Below are 26,456 nucleotides of genomic sequence, written 5' to 3'. Positions count from 1 at the left end.
CGAAGTGGCCGACCACTAACATACTTCCGTGGCTGCAAGGCAAAATGACCTATATCACGATCTTGAAAGGCTCAAGAATGGGCTTTAATTGAGATCTGGAATATAGAATTTATATTTTGAAAAAGAAGAAGGGGCATTAAAGGAATTTTTTTATTTAGAAATAAGGGTTTAAGAAGAATATTGAAATTGAAAACTTACATGCAACTTAGATCGTTTTGCCTTGCATTCACAGACTTCATCGATTACCATATAAAATCTAATGGGTCCTCCGCGAGGGCTGTTCCAAGTTATTAAAAGTACAAAATTGGGGCTTTAATCCTAAAAGAGACATATGAAACGTTACTTCGTTGTGCTTGGAGGCGAATCTACGATACGATCGCACATGTGTCTACGACGGTGTGAAAGGAAACGCCGTCGCATCGAGTCTTGTAGAAATCGGTTTTGGCAGTGCGTGTACTTTTCCCTGGGATCTCCGTTTTCCATATTAGGGAAAACTACTCGTCGACACGGCTCTTTCATCGTGGAAATTGTATAGTTTCGTAAGCGTAAGTCGTCTTCAATCGCACGCCAAGCGAAAAGGACGGTCGTCTGAACCCTGGTAGAAATCGCTTCTTGGCACAGCGGAGGATCGCATGGTCGATCGATAGTCAAGGTGTGAAATTCCCAGCTGGATGCCAATGGGATTCGATGCAAATTTATGCTAAGGAAAATTGAAGAGCGATCGCTGGTATCGAGCACGCCCGATGAATGGCGAATAGGGGCGAAGAAAGCTTGGAATTAATTGTTCCCTTCTTCATGGCAGGTCAAGGTCGTCGAGGCTTCCAGTGCCAGTTGAAGCATGAACTGGATAGCATCGAACTTTCCTTCAATTAAAATTGATTTTTTCTCGAATCAAAAGTTAAAGGAATCACGGCGAAGAGCCGAGTCCTTGTATATAAAATCTTAAAAAATATTTTGTCTGTGATTATTCCAAAAATTCGCTTTCTACGACCTCGTTATCGTTTCATTACGTTCCACTCATGAATATCGATCGACCAGCTCGTATGCAATTTCCACTGAACCTTCCATGATTCTACGGTTCCATCGTCGCGATAAGCACGCGTATCACCTCAACAAGCGCGTTACTAGACGGTCCTAGGCTATGAAGACGGACAACTCGACGGCGCGAAGTACAAATTACGATCAGAACTCGAACCCTGAGCCGCGTAGCGCGACTGTCCCTCGAGGGGACTTCGAACTGGGACGGGTCTCTATGAATATTTGTCGCTTTGCGTTGTTTTCTCCGCTCTCCATTGTGTCCTACCGAGACAATGAACTATTCAGAGTGACAGGTTCGCTGCCGCGCAGAGTCCTCGGGGAGGAGCACTCGTCTGCGGCGAGCAGCTCGCGTTCTTCGCGAGAACTTGCAGAGGCTTCAAAGTCGACGACCTCGAGAAGAAAATCGTCCTGAAGCCTCCTCGTTTGGAAGGACTCTCTGTTCGAATCACGTGAAGCTTGTAGGTCAAAGTATGGTACGAAGATCGAGAAAGGTCAAACCAATAAGCTATCAAACCTGTAAACCACTGAAAGAGTCTCAGAGACTGGAACCACATCGAGGTGTTTCCTAGATCCGAAAGCTTTATGTTCCTTGACCTATCCTCGACTCTTCCGCCCACGCTTCACGCTCCGCGAACGTTCATCGACGTTCACCTAACCCAGACGGTTCTCTGAACCGAGACTTCCGCATCTGACGAACTCCACGGAGATCTAATCGACCATCTCCCTCGAGAGCCTTCTGCGAACAGAACCCTGCGTCCCGTTCACTGGATCTTTATCTTCGTTTATGGGCAGGCTCGATAGGCAGCAGAGTCGGTCTGGGATAGAAACAGAGGTTCCTGGGCGATCAGGAAGCTCTGTGCTCTTGGTGTCACGACTTGTGAGGACTCTTTTAACAGATGGTCTCCAGGGGTGCAGTCTTCGTGCTTGGATTCTGGGTGACGCTGTCGCCCATGCTGGGCATCCCGTGGCTGGTGGTGCTGAGCCCGTTCCCCTGTCTTCCAGCGTTGGTCCTCGGGTTTCTGTTGCAGAGCCTCTTCACAGCGGCGCGTACTTGCGGTTGGCAGCCCACCACCGCGAAGATCAGCACACCCTGGAAGGCGTTTATCATGTCTGTGAAGTACCAGATGCACTGTGGACCACCGACTGCCCAGGAAACCACGTCGGCTACCCAAGTGACGCCCATCACGATCACTAGCTTCATGCAGACTCGGCCCAGAGCGGCTCTGAAATAGGAATCAATTAGAGAGATCAGCTTTGTGAAGTTTTAAAGAGTTTTCAGGGGTTTGGGGTATATTGAGGAATGCATAGAAGGAAATTACTTTTTTTAATGTTACGCTGTTGCCCGATACCGCAGACATTGCGACGAATTTCCGGCGACAAAAACGGTCCCGATTCAATTAGCACCGTGTTCAATTACGACGCGTATAAATCAGCCTGCGAACGTATCCGTTTGTTCACCCTGACACGTTGCTGCGCGCGGTAATGTATGCAACGCATTGTGGTCGAAGTCAAAGCATTATTAATACGTCCACGCAGAACATTCGCAGCCCGTTCCGCCGTCTGCCGCAAAATTATGGCATTATGAAGCCTGGGGAGGCTCCTTTCCTGTTTGATTTCCTAGGAACTTTCGTTGCTATAACTTTTTATCTCTCAATAACTCTGATATGTCTTTTTAACGTCGGTGAATTTTTATACAGAGGAGCCGCCATATACAGTAGTAACTCAGACTTAAATTCCAATAGAGTTGTTCCTCCTCAATTTTACTCGCCCAGCTACTGAGTTTGTTGGAACTGAAACGTACACTAGTGTACTAAAAAAGAAAGAAAAATTGTAAAACAACGGAGCGTCTCTTTGACTAAAGATCACCAGTGACTCTCACTCTTCTGATCTTCGATTTCACATTAACGAATCTTTTCTTGCCACGTACACCCATACCCCATTCACCGATCGAAGAACTTTCACGCGGAGGCAGCGATTCGATGGGATCGCGGTTTCGCTTTGGACACGTCGGTTCTCGAAATATCGTATCGAGGGAGAGGGTTAGATTATGAAAGTCAAATCAGCGGGTGCTCGCGTAAAGTTTGACTGGACTATTATGCGTCTGGTCGGAAGCAGACGATCGACCCCTGCTGGAACAACGAAACACAGCGCGATGGATTTTCCAGCGGACGCTGGGATTGCTGGTCGGTGAACCGTGACTGTTTAATACTTGTTGCTTCCTAAGTTCGAGCGTAATTAACGACGCGCATTATGCTGCCGCAAAGGAGGCAGGAATGCGCGAGAATTTATATTCGGAATAATAAATCTCGTTCGAAATTTGAATATTCTGTTATTTCAAACCACAGGTGAATTCTTCCTCTTCCCCTTCCACCCTTGAATTTACTATTTTAAATTAAACGTAGTTTGTACACGAAAAACAAACACAGAGGGGGATACTGCGAAAGTAAAAATATGAGTTCGCGTGAAAACAGTGCGATCGCGTTACTCACAGTTCACTGGTCCTGCATTAAATACCGAATAGCGAGCGATAACGACTCTGCATCCAGGCGAAACCAAAATCAAACAGAGACCAGAGGCAATACAAATGAAAACTAATGGAAATATTGCTATTTCGGCATAAATGATGCAAGCGTTTTATTATTGATCCACTTTCTGCGGTGGTACGGGTATTGCTCCAATGAAAATTTTATTCGTCCTGATGGGCGGAAAAATTTAATGGAACTATAAAAACGATGGGACTTGAAACATTTCTACTGATGATATTTAAGGAATATGAATAAAATAATTTCGGTCGGGCGGTGGATGGAGCTACATTTTAGGGAAATTCGAATTTGATTTTTAAATTTCAAAAATTCAAGTTTAAAATTTCAAAAATTCAAGTTTAAAAATTCAAAAACTTTACTGAATTTGTTTGGAGTAAGTTTTGGATCATCCTTCGCTTGTTTTCCTCAGCGAGATTCCAGATACAAGACTGCCGTGAGCGGAAGTCGAAGAAGAAAAAAGAAAGATCGACCGCAGTTACCCAGCTAGACATATTATTTCAGCAAAACACGTATTATTTTCAGACTATCCTGACCACCAGTCTGTTACAAATGTGTTTATGTCACAGTGGTTCCTTACGTCACCGTCGTTCATCCGTTTTCCTCCTTCGATCACGACGATTTTCGAGCTCTCTTCTTTCCTGTGCCTCCGTTGGCAAGAATTCGGCGAATTCGCGAGCACAGAAGGGGGAAACTGGGAAAGGGAAGTCGATACGTATTCCTGAACGAAGGCTGCGTTTGATCTCCGAGGAAACGGCTTCCTGTTAATCCATTAAGGCTGATTTACGAAAAACGTCAGAGGTTCAAACAGCGCTGCATCATGCTCCGCGAAATTAACGATCCTTCTGTCAACGATTTTTCTCCGATTCGTCGAGCAGAGCAGGACAAAGCCTCTCCATTAAACGTCTGTCGTATTACAATGGCAACGAAACGTTCGAGGCGATCGGTTTCCAGATTTCCTTCGTTTTCCTCCTTTTACGTTATTATCGCCGTCGATATTTCCTAGGTGGACGCTAACAATCTATATCCACCCTCTGTCTCGTTACGTCAATTAACTTGTCTGTGGGTCCTGCCTCCTTTCCAAATCAGAAGAGTGGCATTAATTTGAAGCATCGAATAAAATACGTGTCTGGCTGCTTCGATATGATTTGCCTTCGCTCCTTCGTGTTCCATCGTTCGTCTCGATTGTAGCTTGCATGGAAGATACTTCGAATATAGGAAATTTCCTGACACTTGTCAAGACAATCGTACCTTACACAGTCCTTCGAAGCCCTCTGAATTCTCAGAGATCGAGGCACTAAGGGCCAGAGGATGCAACTGCAGAGGATGCACCTCGGGACCCGCATCACCCACAGCTGACAGTTATAGCCCGTTTTGTCACTCTCGCGTTTAACCAGCAACCTTGTCGCCTCTGGTCCAAACATAACTCAGAAGCTTTTTTTGAATGAACCAATCATTCGTTCTTTATCGCGCGTTTATTTGGGGAACTGGACTTTTCAATCGTGGCGCTGGACCATCTGGAGGAAGCCTCCTGAATGAACCAGCTGGAGCTTCCTCGATCTACGTTCAAAGATTCTGTTACTCTAACAGTTTGTCGTTGACAGTGTGATCTCTAGTTTGACGAGTGCCGCTGGTCAGGGAAGTGCACTGTCAAGGCTCGCTCGGTTATTTCGGCGAAGCTATATAAGAGGCATTCAGGAATGTAGGAGAAGATAGATTCGTGGATCAGCCTTGACAGAGATCAGAGATTCTATTTTCGACCTGGTTATTCCTGCCTCCACGCTTCTTTTCTATCGCGGTACATGCTGAATCCTCGCGCGATCACACTTTCAGGATCCCTTTTATTTCTCGACAGAGTCACCTTCAAGCGCTTAAATAGAACCGCGCAGTGTCGATTCGCGTTCTTCGTAGTTTTATTCGCGAGTGGCTAAAGTTCGATCGATTTGTCAAAATAAAGTACTCGTCGAAAGCTGGGACGGAGCTGTCCTCAGTGTCAATAAACCTGAGAAATCTTGCCAAGATCGAGCAATTTTATCCAGCATTTTTGCAGAATTTTTTCCATAATCACTGAACTCTCCTGGCCTACCTCCTTTTCTCAGTAACAATTCAGATTTTTCTACTAAATCAAGACCACCAAAAATCCTCGAATCCTCGTTGCTCGGAGGATCGCCCCGCCACTTTTTCACAAACTCTGCAGGGGGGAAAGAGACCAACATCCGAATATTCGCATTATCGTAACGCGTGGCGCGCGGAAAGAGCTCCGAAATTACGTGGTGGGGAAAAGCGGGTGGATAGAAGCGAAACGAAACGCGAGAGAATCTGTATCCGCCATTATGGCCCGTGTCCCGTGCAGACGGACAGAGAGGCTGCAGGGAGAAAGGGAGAAAAGGCAGTCGGGGCAGCCGAAAGAGAATCGCAAATTGAGATCGTCAATATCAATTTCGCGCGGGACGAGGGAGCAAAGGTGGTTCGAAGGGACCATCCGGCGTACGAATGGAAAATAACGATTCGATGCCTGATATCCGTCGGCGCGGTCCGTGATAAAATAAATTCTCCTTTGAGCTCTCCCCCGTCGCTCTATAAAAAGGTTCGCGCGCGCGGGCATAAATATTCGAAAAAATGTGATTCGTCAAACGGTACTCGTCGCGACGTGCCATGGGATGGGGAAGGGAGGGCGGAGAGAAATAATGCTGCTGCTATCGATCGCGATATGTTCGAAATGTTACAATGTTTCGCGTGATAGACGAGGAAATTGGGGGACAGGGGAGCCTAGCGCTGAGGAAATCGAGATAAAGCGAGAAATCTGCAGTATCACAGACTCAAGAAATCGGCAATGAGAATGTAGGCCCTTGCCCCTGAGGTGAAGAATTTCTTAGCAAATTTCCTCTGTCACGGTTTCCGAACCTCTAGCACTGTGTTTGTCACAGGTGACATACGCGACTGACATTTTCCTCGAAAAAAGATCGGCAGAGGTTTCTAAAGACCGGCTCCAAGCCAGACAAAAGGATAATTGAAAGGCAAATACCAATGACAGTCAAAGGTGCCAATGCAAATGAAAGCATCGAGGCGTAGAGAGTTTGGTGATCCCGATCGTCTCTGCGTCCTCAGTGGAGAACCAGTTATCCTTGATACTTATCAGCCCCGAGCGTTGTCCTTCGCGCCGAAATAAAGCACGGTTTGTCAGGTCGCAGTAAAACCGAGTCGAAGCGGTGTATCGCGCGCAGCACGGAAACCGCTGTTCCTCGTTTCTCCTGGTTGCTCCTGCTAATCGTTGTGTATCGTGCCAACCTCGCTTTCCCCGCGAAGGGGGAACCAAACAAACGAGCTTCTTCAGCCTCGCCACAACGCGGTTTAAGGTTTCCAGGTTCACCGACTCGTCTCGCTAATCGTTCCTCCACGAGGTTCCGCGATTTAGGGGAAACCAGCTTGGCTGATTATCTCGTGAGAAGGTAATGGGACAGTAGGAACACCTTACAGAGAGGTTGGTTTACCTGAGGAGACATGATATGGCTGGCCCGAGGCAGAGTGGGTCCTTTGTTGAGAAGGTGTACAGAGGAATAGATTGAGCGTTGCACTAATTGCACTTTGATAATTTGGGCTTCAGTTTAACTTCTATTTTTTTTGCTAATTAGGCTTTTAGGTCATTCTAGAGTCCCTAATAGGAAAAAAATAAGAGAGAAATATGAGTTCCATTAGTTGTGAAGGGGTTAAAGACTAGAATCTATGTTTAAAGGGCACTTTGGTCTATGGTAGAAAGTTGTAGCTTGGATTAAGACTTAAATTGCGAGGCAGATGCTCCTAGATTCAACATAGTTCATAAGTGGCACTCGCAAACTTAAAATAACCTAGTGTAATCAATGGTTTTCGCGTTCGAGTCGCGGCTACTGGAAAGCGAAATCTTGCACGCGGTTCCCTCGAAAGTTATAAAGGAGGACTGCTAAATGTTCGCGGAAAAATGCGCGTAAATATTTACTCGAGACAAAGGCGAAAACGCGGAGATGTAGAACATGTTCGTGATTGCGAACGGAAAGCTCCCAGGTAAATATTTCTTTTTCTGAAGCGAATGAAACGCTCGTATCCGCTGGCAATGTCTGCGAGATGGGGAAATGGTAGAGGGACAGTGTTTAGATGAGTGTGGGTTGTTGTTCTTTGATTCTCCCGCTGTCTGAACTGCACCTACTCACCTTTCCGTGGTGCTCTTCACGAACTCGCCCTTCCACAGGCCGCAAGTCAGCTCGCGGGCTGTCGCCGCGAAGAAGAGCAGATTCACTGCGAGCAAGACTCCGATTGGACCGAAAAAGTATGCCAGGATCTCCATATCACCTGAAACAAAAGAGATAATATTGTCAGTACAGAAGACAATCGATTACAAAAATTAAGAGTTCACGATAAAAACAGCTCCTGCGAATTATATGACTTTTTTAAATCAGAGTATATTCTAGTAGTCATAAACGAGATTCAGAATATAATGGAACCTATCTCATCAAAAATGCAACATGTGTACTATGATGAATATTTTATTTAACAGGACCAAACTGAACAAGAATGAAAGTGTCCTTTTTGTTACAGTCTCTTCCAATAGAAAAACGACAAATATAAGCTCCAAAAATTTATCCCATTCAATTCAGTTAGCCAATCAATTGTCCAAACCCCGAGAGGCAATAATTCACGTCGAACGAGTAAACCGCGCAAAACTGCAGCCTCTGCCGTCGCAGAGGAACAGAAAAGAAGTTGGACCTGGAAACGCTCTAAATATCTGTATCCTCGCTGCTCAGTCCGACAGCGTTCAATAATAAACTATTCGATCGGCTGAATGGTTTATCTTTACGACGTTTAATTCAAGCGGCCGCGATTCATCTGGGGCCTGGAGCTCCCGGGAGCCCAGTAGGTGTTTTGCTGGCACTAGTTAGCCGGAAGTGAGGCCAGGGCTGTATACCAGTAACAGTTAACGATTAAACTATTACGTGAAACGATGGCTGTTGGGTGAACGACTCGCCTTAGCGTGGCTGCTTGTCGTGCTCTGCTTATTATATCTCGTGACCGCTTGCTTGTTATCGCTGCACCAGGAACACGCTTTGAACTTGGACATCCAACAGGCCAGAGACTTCAAAGTGCACTTTCCTGTGGTCAGTTTGAAAAATTCGGGAAACGCCAATCTCTGTCAGTCTTTCAGGTCCCACTTTGTTCTTTAGGCGTTTGACGTTTCGTGGACCAACTGAGCAGGTTCGAGGGATAACAAACGCGATCGTTTCTCTCGAGCCAAACTAAATTTGAATACATAGTACAAAGCAGCCACGATATGATTAAATACGAAAGAATTCAGTGGAGGTATTCAAGGATAAATTCTTTCAAAAATAAAATAAAACACAAAAAGATGAAGCAATTGTTCTCTTGCGGTATGTAGGCTGAAACTTCGCCGCTATTCGTTCACAAAGGAAATGGATCCAAGGAAACGCACTTCGTAATAAAATTAAAGGATACCTAATTTTGGGCAGAAAAATTGTAGATATTTGAGTTGTTGTAACTCAGCCAAAAAAAATCGCAGGGAGGTGAGCCTCGTCTCATTCTAAAGGGTAAAGCCTCTATTTTAACGTCACTAAAGTGAATTTGTCCGAAAAAATTTTTTGACTCCCTGACCCGCTGAGAAAGAGAGGGTGGTGTTTTCTCGAATATTCTCCAACTTCAGACGACTGTCAGGAGCTTGATAAATTTTTTTCGTGATTTCTTTTGGTGGTACATTGAAGATGGAACCCTTCCCTGTCGAACGAGACCTTGGCGAGCGGTCTGCGATTTTTTTTCGCTGACTTATCGCAGTCTGAATGAAAAGTGAGCCGCTGGCTCCAAAATCGCACAGTGATCTAGCGCTCGAAAAAGTACTCATACTTTGAGATACTGTAACTCAGTGAAAAAAATTCGCAGGGAGGTGAGCCTGGTCTCATTCTAAAGGGCAAAGCCTCTATCTTAACGCCACTAAAGTGAATTTGACCGAAAAAATTTCTTGACTGCCTGACCCGCTGAGAAAGAGAGGGTGGTGTTTTCTCGAATATTCTCCAACTTCAGACGACTGTCAGGAGCTTGATAAATTTTTTTCGTGATTTATTTTGGTGGTACATTGAAGATCGAACCCTTCCCTGTCGAACGAGACCTTGGCGAGCGGTCTGCGATTTTTTTTCGCTGAGTTATCCCAGTCTGAACGAAAAGTGAGCCACTGGCTCCAAAATCGCACAGTGATCCAGCGCTCGAAAAAGTACTCAATCTTTGAGCTACTGTAACTCAGTCAAAAAAAATCGCAGGGAAGTGAGCCTGGTCTCATTGTAAAGAGAAAAGCCTATATTTTAACGCCACTAAAGTGAATTTGTCCGAAAAAATTTCTTGGCTCCCTGACCCGCTGAGAAAGAGAGGGTGGTGTTTCGCGAATGTTCTCCAACTTCAGACGATTGTCAGGAATTTGATAAATTTTTTAGTAAATTTATATATGATATACATTTAGATAAATTTCATTTTGTTTTTATTTGTTAAAGCATAGGCTGTATCCTTTAAAATGAGCTTAGGCTCACCTCTCTAAGATTCGTTCTCGCAATGTTACATCAGCTCAAAGACGAACAATTTTTGTTCCTACATTAGTGATCCTCTAATTTTAGTGCGTCGCGTAGTACGATACCCAGTAGTCAAGAATAACGACAGGCAAAGCGGCTCGATAATCGATGACAGACAAATAAATCTGGCGACTGCCGACGACGATCGTTTCCGCGATTCCACGAAGCCCCGGAACTCCTCTGTGTACGACAGATAAATCGTTCCATTCCGCTCGGTTGCCTGCCGATTCTCGCCTCTCTATTCGCGAAACCGCTCGCGATGCCTCGCGAGCCGGAAGCATCCCGCATCCCGAACGAATTACGAGCTCCCGAATGAGCTACCGACAGAGTCTCCAGCTTGGTCAGTTTTTCCAACGAAAATTACGATCTGTTCTCGCTATATGTAACGCCGTACCTGTTGGAGCTCTCGCTCGATCGCTGCTGTCTGTACTAGAGAACAGAACTTCCGAGGCGGAGGGGCGAAAGTTCGACCAAGGACGGACGGAAATAAAGCTGGGCCAAAAATTTCGTGAAAGCCGCAAATAGATCGATAATTCAAGAGGGGACGGCATAAATCGTGGAACACCGACGCGCTGACAGCAACAGTTTGTTTTCCTAATGGCGTTGGACGCTGCGGGGGGGGAGGCTCGGTCAAAGGAAACGCGTCGTTCTTGCCTACGCAGTTTTAAATCGCGTTCTGTGAGTCCATTCATCTCCGCGGTACTGTTACTCGTCGGTGTTTATTATGAATGACTCGATCGAAGCGCTGCGACTTCCGGTCCGCCGAATTTCCGTCGATAGGGGAGCTAGGTGGGGAGCCATTTTAATTACTTTGTTCGATATTTTCAATATCCCGACGCTCAGCATCGTTAATTGGACTCATTTGTTTCCCCTTTTCAAGATCCTATTACCGCTGGACCCTCGTTTTTGGATATTTCTCGTGGTTACCGATTCCCGAGGCTCGTCATTATTCTCGGCGATTCAGATTGCCTCGTTAACGGGCCGTGCTGTTTTTCTTTCTCGTTAGAGAGAACGATTTTGGAAATCTCGTTGTACGGGAATCCATGGATCGTTTGGGGTATTGGAAAAAGCTTGGGAGGATCTCTGGTGACATGTGCTTCTGGGTTCGTTTTCGATAATGGAAAGTTATTCTCGTTTGCAATGTCACTTGCAGCTCTTTCATTTGTAGTTTTAGTTTTTACTCGCTGATACTAGTTGGAAATACTTCAGAACTCTGTGACTCTAAATTTAAATAAATTTAAATAAAGTGGTATTTTCTGAATCTTGTTATTTATTTTACTTCGTTTTTCCTCTTCGCATTCCTAATAGAACCATTAACATAAAGAAACAACTATGTATTAAAACGAAACGTCTTTTCTGATTACTACCACTGTGCAACTTTAACTTTAGCAATAATTCTACCCAAACAAGACATATCAGAGCGCTTAAAACAACCACCTAATCACTTTCTCAAGACTCCCCTCGACCCTTTCCAAGCCCGCGACGGTGGGAAAGCGCGAGGAAACGGGGGTCGAAGGTCGCGTCACGGAAGATCGCGCGATCACGCGAATCCTCCCAGCGTTCTCGCTCGAAAATTACGGCGAATCACGTCAGCGTGTACTTATCGAGCCAAAGAAGCAGGGGAAGAGTAAGCCCACAGTAGAGCACGTGTGCCTGGATCCGTGGAAGATCGCGAAATCCCCGAAATCGCGAGGCACCTATGAATATGAATACGTTCGTTCGAGGCGGGCCAGTTTTCGTGAATACGCTCAGACACGAGGCAATCTGCTAAGCGTGGGCGAGAGGGGTGGTGCGGATAACTAGTTTCCAAGTAAATTGATACGTCGGTGGGCCACGTTCCCCCTTTAGGCGAATGTTTTCATGCACGTGTATCGAGGGGGAGGATCGAGGGGGAGGATCGAGGGAAAGGGACTTTCTTCTTGATAGCAATAATCTACCTCGACAATTACGCGGGTCGATAAGTAATTGGGGTTCTTACGGGAACTCTGCAAGCCTCGAGCCACGAGAAACTCCTGTCTTTCATTTTCTTCTTTTTTTTTTTTATTCCAATCGACACGTGAAAGTTTCACGCTCAAATTCAAAGAAACAGTGCACGATTTTCCTGCTCGTCAGGAATCGACGATAAAATGCTCGACAGAGAGGGTTAAACGGTGCTTTATCTCCGAGTCCACGCGTTTTTATCGACCCCTGTTTTCGAACTCTAAAAACGACAGTTTGCTGCGGTCGGCTGGTGGGCACGTGTTCCTGGTCGAATAAAGAATAAACCTTTTTTTTTGGTTATTCGTCCTCTATCTATTTTTTACCCTTGAAAAACGGCCCGATTAATGTACCAGTGACCACTAATTGACCAGTTTGTCATTTGCGCTAGGGAGTAGGCGGGGTAATAAAATTTTAGTCGCCATGGAAATCCATTGGCGAGCGGCAATTTGATGGTAAATAAAGAACGATCCGAATCGATCCCCCGAACTGGTCCTGGCCCTCTCCAACCCCCATAACGCGCAATCTGCCAGAAGCACGCTTCCACGAGGACCCCTCGGGCCACTTATCGGCGAGAGGGTCGCGAGCTTGTCCGCAAACAAACTCATAAATAAAATCCTTACGCGGCGACTTTCGTGGATGCACGCTCGGTTGATATCGAGCTGCAGTTGACCCAGTTGCGGGTTAATCCCCTACCCCGAATGGGAGATCCAGGATTTCGAGACTGTCAGCGACAGGCGCGAATAAGTGGACGCTTTTTCCGCGGATATGAATCGATCTTGCCCCTCGAAGAGCTTTAGTTATGGGCTAGGGGTGGGTCGCTCGAGTTCTGCGCCGAAAGAGTTCACAAAGAAGCCCTTGGATTTCTTTGGGAGATATTTTAGAGCTGAATAGGGCATAAAAGGAAGCCTGAATACTATTACGGCGTTAATTTCGTCCACGCTCGTGATTAATACATTCTTTCAAATTTATTCCCTCGGTAGAGGGAAGTTAAAGTCTGAGGGGGGGCACACTTTTCATCCCCCTCTGCGAACATAATTTCACGACTTTCACGCTGTTAATCTGAAAGTGTGTATTGTATGTAAAGCGTGTGAAGGGCCCACAAGGAACACCGCTCGAATATTAAACGAATGCAGAACAGCCTCTCTTTACCCTCCCTATGGTCTTATGGATGCGCGTGGTGTAGCGGGAAAGTTTGAGGAACGATGTGCTAAATGATTCACGGTAAATCAATGACGTAAGATGGAACTCACCAGCCTTGTGAACAGCAGATGGCAAAACACTTTCTTGGAATACTTCCGCGACGAAGCAGAGGAGCTAGAGTTGAACTTAAGGTCTTACGCGCTGCATTTTCATGACCCTACCTTCTCAGAATTCACTTCCGCGAGTTATAATGGAACTTGAAATGACGTATAGAGACTGATTACACTCCTTCACTATTTTACACTAATTCTCTACCAACTAAGAGCTACTATATACAGCAGAAAACTCACAAATCCCAGTAATAAAATTTCAAAAGTTTCGTCCCCAGTCAAAGCCACACAGAACAATCAAATTTTTTAACACACTTCACAATTACTTATTCACTTATCAAAGCACTTAATTCGATCCCTACAAATTTTGAATAAGCTTTCCTGTGATCACGTCACCCAGAACACTTAACCACGGAACAGGTATCACAGCTCGCATCACTAACGCTTCAATTTAATAATTACACGCCCTCACGACTCCCTTCGCGCCAAACACCCCCATCCCCCAGTCCCTTTGTCGCCCAACTTTCCTCTTCCATCGACTTTTTCCCAATTTGACGGCTCCATTGTTCTCCAGGCTCCTTTGTAATTCAACTCCAGCTCCTGTGCCTCTCGTGTCTGGAACGCGGCCGTATCGTCGCATCGATCACCCCCTCAGATCCGGTTGCAAGCGCACGCTTCGAAATTTCGCAAGAATCGAACGAGCCTGCTGTCAGACTTCGTGGATCCGACCGCGGGAAAGTTTCCATGCGGATAACTAGCTCGCGACTGACACGAAGGACGCGCGATGGAATATTAAACGAGCGTAGGCTAGTCGAGCGTCTTTAGGTTCATCCCCCTAGTGTCCTCTGTCTTGGGACTCGAGGAATTTTAGAAATTCAGCGGTTGTCAACAACTTTTTTTCGGGTTCGTCAAGGGACTGCTCCTTGCGCAGGTAAAAGTTTTTCTATCAAGATTACCTGACTTGGCTGACTCGAATGCTCGCGGGACTAGGGGCGGTAGGGGTGAGGGGTATCTGTTATCATGTTGAAACCAACTCTGAATGGATTTTGTTTCTTGTAAGGGATAATGTTTCTTGGAAAACGAATTCCTTGGGTGATTCTGGGTTTAGATGAGTTTCTTTGTTTCTAGAGGGGTGGTGATTATTATTTTTGAGGGTGGAAATATTATTAAAAATTTCTTAGCTAGTGATATGGTCCACTAGCCTGCAAAAGTCTGCGTCCAATATCTAGATCCTTTCATGTTTCGCTGCACCCTTAACAAAGGTGCCATACATTCTCATAAACTTCTTTAAATTCATCCCCCAGCAGGCCGCTAATAAGAGCAGAACGGATGGAAGCGAAACACGTTCAAATGGATTCTGTTTGCTTGGGAAAAACAGCAGTTAAAACGGTTGAAAGTTTCGCAAGAACAGTTCTGCGGAGGAAAGGCCGACAGAAACAAAAGGAAATCGCGTGGAGGGTGAGAGGCTGGAAAGGGGTAATGAACGAGTTGCGAATCTAAGGAGTACAGAGAGCAAACTGGCGTCTATACTAGCCGAGCTTTGGCGGGTCGCCAACAATAGCTGTTTCGGCTAGGCTATATCCCACTCCATGGCAACCCATAACAAACATAAGTGAATTATGTCGACGCGTGCCGTTCGATGCTACACTGTGGCGCGGTCAAACCCGATTAATCCAGCCTCGAAAACGCTCAGCGAGATCAATTGCGTACGCTAAGCGTCATTTTCCATCCTTTTACTCTTCGTCCCTCCCCCTAATTCTCTGCTCCTGATTTACCACCCCACTGTGGCGATTTATCCCGCATTATCCGTTTAGCGAGGGGCGGTTTTTGCCGACGAGCGTATGCGAGGGCACGAATACAAATTTTTCGCGTTAAACCGACAGCCTGACAGATTAGCTGGCGAACAGATCGTTAAGAAACGGTCGACGCGTGTTGAACGATGGAGACAGCAAGTTAGAAGTGCCGTGGCTAGTATTTCTATGGGCATCTTCGATGCATTGGCCTGATGGGTTCATCAACTTTACTGCGATGTTGATTATGGGGCCGTTATCGTAACAGTGTTATCCACGGTTATAGTGCTATTACTGATAGCAACGTTTCTGTCACTGGGGAAGCTGTGGGCGGTAATAGAGTTGCTATACGGAGCGATTAGGATTCTTGATGATGCTAATTAGTGTTTAGTGGCAACTAGTTGATCGCTGGGAGATAAAATGGGGTGAGGGAGAAACACTTGAGGTCTTGGGTCTGATACGGGTTAATTGATGTTTTAGGTATTGTTTGAGCTAATGAGACAATTTTCACTAAGGTCTAAATTTAATCACTAAGGTATAAATGAGTTTATGAAGGGGATGGGGTTTGAAATTTTGAAATAAAAAAAGTGGTGAAATAGAGTAGAGCTAAGGTGAGAATAGATAATAATAGAAGAGAGAAGAGAGAAGAGAAGAAGAAAGGGCAGGGAATGGAAGGGGTGAAACTAGAGAGGGGATGAGAAGGTACTCACCCAAGGGATCCCAGAGGCCCAAGGGAAATCCGTCCTCGCCGAGACCCGCGACACGACTGAGTAATTGACGGTCCCTGGGCCCTATTTATACCCTCCCCTCCAGGACAAGATAAGGACATCAATACAATTGATTGGTTGACGTAACCGCGAAATTCGACTACTGTGGAATGCTTCGCGAAAAATAGCTATATTCAACAAAGTAGTAACAATTCTAGGTTACACATATTATTAACAATACTTTCACTCATCATTTAATACAAATTATTTATAATTAAAATTTTTCAATAGAAATCTATGAATTCTTTCAACTTTAAATTTTCCAACCATGAATTTTCTTCTTTCAAATAAATTTCACCTTATTCTTAACTTTAATTTTCTATTCTAGATTAATCTAGATAATGTCACGAAATTCGTTCGCCACAGTTAGCGTGGACCAGTTAGGAGCCCCTTTCGCAAGAAGTTCCACAGTGGTCACCGAATTCCCGCCGCAGACAAAATTACCAGAGATTCGATGAACACGAGCCCCATTAATGTCAAGAATGCCAGCGACAAGACAACATTCATTAACAGGATAGATACATCGACCAGTGGAGGACGTTTCGCTAATGGTATCGCTCCTTTCCCAAAGGTGACAGCGATTTATCGTCGGGCGTCGTTGTAATTGTCGATGTTTTTCCGGATCATCGAGCATCGGGTTGACGATTTACGAGCGACTGTTCGGGGGTGGGCGACAACAAGCTTTCCTCGCTTTATCAATTACAATGTTCGGCGGGTGGCGGCCGTGCAGGTCCGCGAAAGCGCGTAAATCAACGAGGAGGAATCTGAAAAACGCGTTAAATTCGCACGCACACAAATCGCTGTCAAATATAATTAGCCAGTCGAGGATCGAGAGCGGTCGACGCGATGGTACGGCCTCGATTTGCATTTCTCTCCGTCCTCGACGCCCACCCCTGCCCTCATCCTTTTTCCAACGTAGCCAGATTTATCGCCGGCGTCATTTTAATCACCGACGGTTTTTCAGATAATCGAAAGTGATTGTGCGAGCCTGTATCAGCGTATCGGGCAACGAGCCCGCGAACCCGCTGCCAACAAATTTCCTACCCCATTCGCGTGGCGGCAGCCAGGCCCGCCAAAAAAGCGGTCGTTAAGCGAATTTTCCAGCCTGGACGAATGGAAAACGAGCCCGCGAGACTGTTACGAGTCGAGCGTGTTCAGGAGGAATGTCCCTCCCTCGCCGAGGGATGACAAATTTATCGAAAGAGGTCGTCGGAAGACTGATCGAGGATCAAGTTTACGACGCTTGAACCTCGAAAAAGACAATAAGAGAATTCCACGCTGGCCCCCTCTGTTTCCGATTCGTTGGCGGCGCAGCCAATAAAACGAGAGTGCGCGATAAATAAGGCACCCTTGGGGGTGAGTCCAGAGGGGTTTCGAAAACTCGCGGCTTTTTAGCATTCGTTAATTTCTTTTCTGGCATTTCATTATCGAAATGTACTCGAATCAGATCCCCTCGACAGGCTTTTAAATTCTTTTCTGTGTATAATGTATGGGATAATCTGAATTCTAAATATTAGGTCAGCCCATAAATAATGCAAACGCTATTTTCTCTTGATAACAGAGAAACCAGATAATTTACTTCTGATCATTAATAATCTATATGATAATATTTTCCATTACCTTCTATAATAATTTCCCATCAGCCTATTAACTTTGTGATCCCGTTTCTATAAAAATACACGGCACAGATAATTCGCAAGTTTGACGAAATGCACAGACCTGCACAAATTTTTTTCGGAGGTGCCTTTTGCGGTAGCATAAAGATCAAACCTTCCCCTTTAATTTAAAAAAAAGATCAAGTCCCTGCGATTTTTTTTCGTGAAGTTACAGTACTTTGAAATGACTCTTACATTTTCGGTACTATTTCATATGCTGGAAAAACGCAAGGGTTTCTTTAAAGTGCTGTAACTTTGCGAAAAAAAATCGCAGGGACTTGATCTTTTTTTTAAATTAAAGAGAAAGGTTTGGACTTTACATCACCATGAAAGAAATCCTCGAAAAAAATTTGTGCAGGTCTGTGTAGTCCGTCAAACTTTGCAATTTTTAATATGATAAACATGCCCCCAGATTTAAGGGATTCGAGAAGTAAAAATGCATTAAACTTAAAATCAAGCTACAGTGTCTTAAAGTAGAGGCTTCAAGCTTTACTTTAAAAAAAAGATCATCATCCTACGACAATTTTTCGCAGAGTGATCGTCAGTCAAAGTTGACCAATTTTTGCCCAAGATTTGTTCATGCCATTTTGTTCTCGAATAGTGTATATCCCATTATCTTCTATAATTTCTCACATGCCCATGAATTTTTTACCTAGTAGCTGTTTTCATATTCCTTGCTGGGTCTCTAGTTCTATCGAGAATGCATTCGTTTTCGCTAATTCCGCTTAAAACGTGTTACGAATCGCGCTCTCCACGTGCATCAGGCAGCTCGAGTAATTCGCTCGAAAGCTCAATCCCTTTTAGATCCTATCGTTCGAACGCGTCGAATCGGCCTCGATTATTAACGCGTCCACGGCGATCCAAGTATGGGCCGCGATCGATGCCACGCGAGGATTTTCCATCGGGCCTTTTCCGTCCGCGTAACTAACGCGTTCAAAGGATTTTTCGCCCTCATTATTTCAGTCGTTATTGCGAGTCAAACGAACCGAACCGATTCATTTAATCGCCGACAGGATCGGTGACGCCTATTAATTACATGGCGACAGGTCGATTTGATTAATACCTGTGTACTGTGCTGCCTTCGATATTTAATATTTTCATTTCCACTTCGGATGACGGATGCTTCTTTTGTGTTAAGGGAGACGGGGAAGGGACTGTGATTAACCCTTTCTGTATGGGGGATTTCGAATGGAACTTCTGTGTATCGTATATCCTGTAGGTACTTTTTCATGATTTTCGTGTTGATTGTTGAAAGAGAAATGACAAAAAATGGATGGGAAAGAGAACAGCTGGAGTTTGGAGGACTCTGAATAATGTAATATCACAAACTCTCGACTTCTAATTTTAATAATAATAGTGGTAATATACCTCGACCACAATGAAAGGGTTAGCCATATATTTCAACCCCATTCTTGGAAAAAGTATTCGCAAGAAACCTCCCCTAAAGCACCACAAATAATTCATAGAAGCAACTAGAGTACTCCTAGAGCAAAACACCGCATTCGGTGTATCTTTCAGCGAGGGTTTTCGGTGTAGCAAAGTGATAATAAATATCGCCGACAAGGGTGTGCGTCTGTGGACTCCACGACACGGACACAGATGCAGACTCGCGTCGAATACGCGTGTTAGAGGGTCCAGAGATAGGGGTGGCGTTTCGCACGGTCGAGTTGGACAGGTTATCTCTCTAATCCTATCGTTTCGGTCTACGCTGTTCCAGGGTATGCCGAACTTCCAGAGGCATGAGATTGCATAGATACGGAGGATAGTCCGGAGATTTACCATTCTAATGTATGCGAACGTTAGTTGAATATTCCACTCCTGCGGAGCAACTGCTACCGAACTGTGTCTCCAGCCCTTTTTCCCCATCCTGCTCCTCATTTTTTCTCTCAACAGAGATTACTAACAAGGGGAGAGAATTTGTATTTCGTCTCGTTTCTGGTACTTCAAGATCACTTCTCAGAGAGTTGGAGAAACTTTGCGTTAGTACTAGAACCAGGGGAGAGAAAACCAGAAAATTGGAAAATTTTAGAACTAGATAAAATATGAAAGTCTCTAGACACTGACTCGTTAAAAAAATGAAGTTACACTTGGAAAGTTTTCCGAGTGGAAATTCTGTAAATATGCTAAACTATCTTCAAGTTTAAAACTCCCAAATGAAACACGTGTCATCCCCAATTCCCGACACATTACCTCGAATTAAACCCTCGCAGATCCTTCTCCAGTTTTAAAGCCTCTAAACAGCACAATTTGTCAAATATATCCAACAAGCCATCGACTTTTTGGCTCCCAAGGGCGTGCAGAGCAGCAAGAGCGGATCGAGGTTCTCGTGCAGGCGAGGTAATAACACGTATCAAGGGAAAGGAAGAGGGAGGGCTCGTTTCGAAGCTACTTAAACGCACGGCCGTGCGCGTTTACGTGTGCAGTTTAGTGGGCCGCACGGTAGTTAGTAGGCTTAGAGAGGGGAACGGAGGCAAGAGTTCCGGCAGGTTCGCGCGGCGGGGTTGGGACTGGCTGGCACCAGATTTATCTCTCTACCCCATCGTTTCGGCCTATGGTTGTTATGGGGCGCGCCAGAACAGCGGAACGCCAGAATGCCAGTGCATGGGGCCGAAGGGGAGGCCTGAATACCAGTCTGCCAAGCAGGGATCGTAGTTCGAGCAGGGATCGTTTCGATGTGCTGGTGAAATGGGTTTTCTTATGTCCCCGTTTATTCACTCCTTTTTCCCTCTTCCACCCCTTTTCTCTCGGTTGCTCCCCTTCTCTACCATTCGTGTACTCGACTTCCCAGTTTTCCCACTTTTCCCTTCGTCTGGAAAATCGTCGTTAACTTCTCGACGCTGCTCCTGTCTCGCCAGCGACCCCCAAATTACGAATTAAAGACAGGGTTGAAACAGAGACGCGTGCCGCCCCGAAGGAAGTTGTTTCCACCCTGTTTATGCATTCAGCGCGGACGTTCCACGCGTGCAGCCCCATTCACTCACGGCGGAAGATATTACCTGAGCCGCGGGGGTACGAAACTGGGGGTCAAAAGGGGACGAGGGTGTTCCGCGAGGGTTGGACTGGCTGGCGCCAGGTTTATCTCCCGACCCCATCGTCTACGTTGTTATGGGGTGTGCCCGAGTGCCAGAGAGAAGGATGTGAAGTGTCCAGAGAACGGGCGAGGGGGTGGGTCGAACGAGGCGAGGGAGGAACACGGAGGAAGCTGGGGCACGGTAGAAATATGAAAATGCAGAGAGTGGGGAAGACGAAAGAGCCACTGGGGGGTAGAAGAACAGGGACAAGGAAAAATGAAGAGAAGAACGAGGGCTGCTAAAAACGAGACGCGCGGAAGAAAAGAGGGGCGGGAGAAAACAGGGCAAAAGGAGGATCAGGCGGACGCGCCAAGAACAGACAGGCAAGGGGTTGGAGCGCAAGGGGTAACGTCCGTTGCAGAACAGTCTGCTGTCCCTGTGAACCCCTCATCTGCCCCCAGCACAGAAGCATTGTGTCAGGACGTAACAACTCGCGATAGCACGACGTGGCTTCCCATGGGGCACCATTATCCTGATTTAGCGTCACGACTGCGACTCTATTTCCTACGCGTTTCCCAGCTACACGCCTTCCTTTGTCCAGCTTAGCTTTATTTGCGCGAAAAAGGGAGGAATCCTGTCCCCGACCAATTGACGCGTTCGACTGTTGTGCATCTGCTTCGGGCTTCTCGTTACCAATGCGATTACGTGATACCTGCGCGAGGTATTGTCCTGCTGAGGGGAACCCTTTGACACTGGAACGGTTTCGTTGTGAACTGGGATAGACCACTGTGAGTGCAAGGAACGTTGCAGATCATGTCAGTGGGCAGAGATAACAGGGGATTTGGGTGGTGGATGCTTTGTGCTTCTTGAGCATTGGTGTAGCAGCCCCCTAAATCGAGGCTGACTGGGAGAGAGAAAAAGACACTTGCTGGGGGATGGATAATGAACGCGAGGGATAGTTTACTAGGACGAGATGAAAGGATCATTGGGGATCTTGGGTATCTGGTTTCAAGGTGAAAAGCGAGAGGATATGATAGCAAAGAAGAATTTCATTTCAGATTCAAGATCAAAATTTGTACTATAATTAAAATTACGACTAGATCCTGAGGCTTAAGGGTTGCAGCGACCCAAGACTTCCAAAAGCTACAGAGTCAGGAAATCTAGAGAACCAGAGCACTAGATACCCATTCAAGCAAACAGGTGTTCAGTACTACCAGTAGGTATATCGTACTAAGTACAGACTCCGAGATCATCATTTTATACCAGCCAAGAGCACCCAGCCCTGACCCCAGGGACCACCTCTCTCGCTCCCATATTCCCACGATAAAGGTACACGCAACGAGCCAATAAAATCGCGGTGGGCGATCGATAAACGCCGGTAGGATGCTTCCCGAGCGAGTCAGAACGAGGCGAAAACTGGTCGCGCGAACCCCACAAGCGTGCACGCGCGTTCTCCAGCAGCGTTTATATTTGTCAAAGGATATAAAAGCTAAACATTAATCGCCGGGGGTGCGCTCCTCGGCTCGGCGTCGATAAATATCGCGGCCACGGGAAATTAATACGCGACGCGGTAGTTGCCAGTGCTTGAAACGAGTATTTACGCCCGTGCAGAGCTTCTGGCAAGGGGGGTCGAGATGCAAGGGGGTGCTGGAGCGAAGAAGGGACGGGGAGAGTATGCTGGGCGGATTACGGGGATGCAGTGGATGTGGATTACGGGGGTTGCTCGTTAAATAGCCTGCAACCGTGGCCTCGACCACGAATAAAGACGCGACATTACAGTTTGGCTCCTTATTATCCCTATTCGAAGTGTGTGTGCGCACGAGGGGGTCCACTGCACTGGTTATTATTAGGGATTCGTGGCATTAAGCGTACTTTGGGGCATCGATCTTCTTATTCGACCACCCTGCGTCATACTTAAATACAATCTTTCCCGAAGCACTAGTAATCCTCTTAACGAAGTAGTCCTGCGCCTGCCACCTACGCGGAGGCTGATAGCGCGTGCCATTGTTTCTTATCTGCGCTGATTATGCTCGCGTGTACGTGGTCGGAAATTAAGGGGAGTCTAGGAGCGTTCGTACATGTGGTAACGAGATATTTTGGGAGAGCTGTAAGCTCTAAGCCTCTTAGGGGAATAGCTATTAGACCTAGTTTCGAGTTCTGCCACGATTCTTCCTTCAAATCTCTCAATTTTTAAATGCAGAGCTATTCTGGGTATATTTAATATAGAGCACACTTTTTTAGGTAATTTTTTGACAAGATGAAAATCTGATTCTCTTGGTTTATGTACTTGTTAATGATTTGATATTTCTCTCGGAATCTCGATGAAGTCTTCCACCAGAATATTCGATAAAACCTTCCAGTACTATAAGCTTCTTGTTAAGGGGGTGGAGGGGGGTGCCGCGAGCGGTGCTTGATTAGCCATTAATACGCGACCGTCCCGTCGATCGATCGATTAACGAAACCGATTTAATCAGCGCCTCGAACACACGACTGACCGGTCCTATTAATTAGCGGAATAATCGGATCACAGAGGATTACGTGTTAACCGTCCTCCTACCAGCGTTGTATTACTTTCGGTAATAGGCTCCATTACCGTCTGTGGAACCGATCCGTTACTAATGTCAGCAAGTCCGGCACGACTGTCGTTCTAACAACGGAATACCAGTTCCCTGTCCCCGACAAACCGGGGTAGGAAATTAATTCACTGATAACTCGCGTGTGACGCTGTTTGAATTAATTCGCCCCGCGAATTAATTATCGTCCGAGCCTCTTCCCGTTCATTCTACGAATTACCGCCGCAACGATCGTTTCGAACCGTAAACCATTTCCTTGGACAGAATCCTATTGTTCCATGGGAATGATTTTCAAATATTCAAATATTCAAATTTTCAAATATTCAAATATTCAAATTTTCAAATATTCAAATATTCAAATATTCAAATTTTTCAAATTTTCAAAATTTTAAATATTAAAATTTTCAAATTTTCAAATTTTTAAACATTTAAATTTTCAACTATTCAAATTTGATAAATCTTAAAATCTCGAAAAGCATAACTCTTAGGGATCTGATATCTGCCTCTTCCACTAAATCTCTTTCTTCCCCTTCGTTTCAGAACTTACCCCCGTCCCCACACGAAACAAAAAATAAATAAACGTTTGAAATCGCGCGCTGCAATCCGCCCCAAGGAAGTTTCTCAGCTTCTGCAAATCTAAAAACACTGAGTATTAAGCCTATAGAATACTCGCCGAGGCCTAATTAAAATCCCCTTCAGACTCAAAGCAAGAATTCGCGAGAAGTTGAAAGGTCGTCGCGTATTAGGGGTCGAACGTCGTCTCGAGCGCGAAGAGAAATGCTTCGGAACTTACCGTAGAACCAGCAGTGCTTCTCGCCGAAACGAGGCCTTAAGAACGTGTACTGAGGGTGAGCAGGAAGATGATCCAGTAGAGCAGCGACGCCAGCGACGAGGAAGGGTCCGCCCCACGCGTACGCAGCATACACTCGCAGTCTGAGTGTCTCTTGGCCTTTCTCCAAGCTCGCTGGTCTCAGGTCCCTGCAAGAAAAAGGGTAGAACGGTGGTCAGTGGTTGGGAGTCGGAAGCCACGAAACACGAGATCGTTCTGTGCACTTAAACGCCGCCTGGAAATGCGAACAATAAAACACCCCGACAATCCCGAGGCTTCTTTCGTATGGAGAGGTCCATTAGAACCGCCGGAACTAAAGGTTCCACGGCGAGGATGGATGGCTGGTGCCGTATCGTTTTGCGTAATCAGCCAAAGTGGAGCCCGATGGCTCGCCTCGTTTCTCCAAATGCAATTAGTAATTTCTGATGTTTCACGAGTTCCGTCCCGGGGATGGGGAGCTCCAGAGGGATGGTAACGCGCGTTTAAACGAGCGCAAACAACCCTCTGGAAGACGGTAGGCAGAGGAACAGGAAGCAAAGGGGAGGGAAACTATCGACACGCGCCTGTGAAGCGAAACAATTACCTTAGACGCAATTAATGCATACCCAGCGTTCCTCCAACTGTTGGCCACCCAGCCAGGGGGTGGAGACCTTTTTTGAAAGGCCCCAGAGTTTCGCGCCAGAGTTTCCACGGAAAGTTTCGCGACTATTAGCATCGTCCGGTTGTAACCGTGCTCTCCGTGTGTTATTATGCAGTTCGCAGTGGCCAGCGTGTTTCAACTCCGAGGGATTGCAAATGACAACCCCGTGTCGCTCTATTTTTACGCGCCAGAGGGGTTCCTCGCTGGCGATACAATAAACTTGTGGCTACGCAGGGGGTGGGTTCTCCGAGTCGCAAATTGGGCGGTTCTTGAGCGACTAGCCCAGCAGGGTTCTGTGAACCCTGCACATGGCGACTGCACTTCAGGGAACCAGGGTACAAAGAAGTAAAAGTATCGATTCTACATATGACTGTTACAGTTTGAAACTATTTGGCGAGTTGCACCCCCCATGTAGCTCTGACTCCAAATGAAATGCAATGAGGCGCTCTGTTGGCAAAGGTCCAGGCAAAATGAAAGTCGAGAAGATGACGAGACGGGGAAAGGCGTGGATCAGAGATCAGATCGTTTGCGCTTCGTGGACACGAAACTCGGAGTCGCTGGCGAGTGACGATCTAATTAACCGTGACGAGCTGCGGCACGCGGAATAGGAGGGACCTCGCTCAGGTTAATCGCCGTGGAACCGTCAACTGGCTCATTAACATTTAGAGTGCACAGTGGCCAATTTCAACGACCTACGTCGACAAATTAAAAGTACAGATTTTGCTGCGATAAAATTAATGAGATCCTTAAAATAGATGTAGAAATAGGTTTTTCTATAAATTCGTCCACCTAGATCGTTTAAGCTAGCCTCTGTCGCTTGAAAAAGCGGCCGTGGCGTTAATGGGGATCCCAGTAGCGACGTGGGCAAGTTTTCCTCTTGTTTTTTCAGCACAGCGACCTGACGACTAGGTGGAATTGTTTTTCAGGGTTTCAGTGGGACGTAACGGGAATCGAATTGCATTTAATTGCGACAGACGCGGAAGGGGCACTGAAACGAGCCGCGGAGGGATGGCAGGGAGACGATTGTTGGACGCAACGGAGCCAGGAGTAATAGGGTCACTCGCGAATTTATCGGCGCGGATTGTTAACGAGACTTCGAATTCATGAAATTCGGACCTCGACGCCACGATGACCGGAATCGTAAAGCTTCGTCATTGTCTGGTTAGGTTAATGTCGCTATAACGACAGCGACGTGAAAGGTGGCCCCGTCGCGGAGGGGTTGTTGCCTCGTAAATCGCACCCTATCTAGAACGACGTTGTTGGCGGATATGACGAACGGCTGTGCCAACGCGCCTATTGTTAAAACGCGAAAATTCGAATGAAGCGAGAAAACCGACTGGCGCCCGAGGGACTTCTTCAACTCAGGAGATTATTACTGGCAGCTTTGATAGAGGAAGTGGGGTGTTTTATTGTGCATGGGTCGTTGGTTAAGAATATTAAAATGTTCTTACAATTATTTTATACGAAATACAAATTGTATACGTCGTTAAGTTTGGAAAGTATTAACAGAACGATTCAAGATCGATGCAGTCAACTGAAGGGGTGACTGTGAACAGTGTACCCTGTCTATATTAAAGAAAATTTATTCTAATGTTCCCTCTATGTACTCCATTTTGGTGAAAATAAACACAGTGTTCCTAAGCAATAAAGTGCACCATTTATTTAACTCCTCCGCCACTCCCATCAATCATGAAACACCCTTATAGGCTCTAATATTCCACCCCAGGTCCAACAAAGCATTACCTGCCGAACCACCTATGGTACACATCCACTCATATCCTTCCCCA

At 46.0% G+C, this 26,456-nt stretch overlaps 1 protein-coding gene across 1 annotated transcript in view; it reads right to left on the bottom strand.

Annotated features, from left to right (window-relative positions):
- Positions 1 to 1,927: 1,927 nt before the first annotated feature.
- Mthl1 (adhesion G-protein coupled receptor methuselah-like 1) overlaps positions 1,928 to 26,456 on the bottom strand; it is a 117,524-nt gene continuing 92,995 nt past the window's right edge. Inside the window, exons 5-7 of the mRNA XM_076376552.1 lie at positions 23,994 to 24,178; positions 7,763 to 7,901; positions 1,928 to 2,261 (exon numbers count right to left, since the gene is read on the bottom strand). Coding sequence (XP_076232667.1) covers positions 1,928 to 2,261; positions 7,763 to 7,901; positions 23,994 to 24,178 — 658 coding nt within the window. The remainder of the gene's footprint in view (positions 2,262 to 7,762; positions 7,902 to 23,993; positions 24,179 to 26,456) is intronic.

The sequence above is a fragment of the Calliopsis andreniformis genome, chromosome 4 (genome assembly GCF_051401765.1).
Source record: "Calliopsis andreniformis isolate RMS-2024a chromosome 4, iyCalAndr_principal, whole genome shotgun sequence".
NCBI classification, from domain to species: domain Eukaryota; kingdom Metazoa; phylum Arthropoda; class Insecta; order Hymenoptera; family Andrenidae; genus Calliopsis; species Calliopsis andreniformis.
Note: the sequence above shows the minus strand (reverse complement) of the source record. Positions and strands in the feature narration are given on the sequence as shown.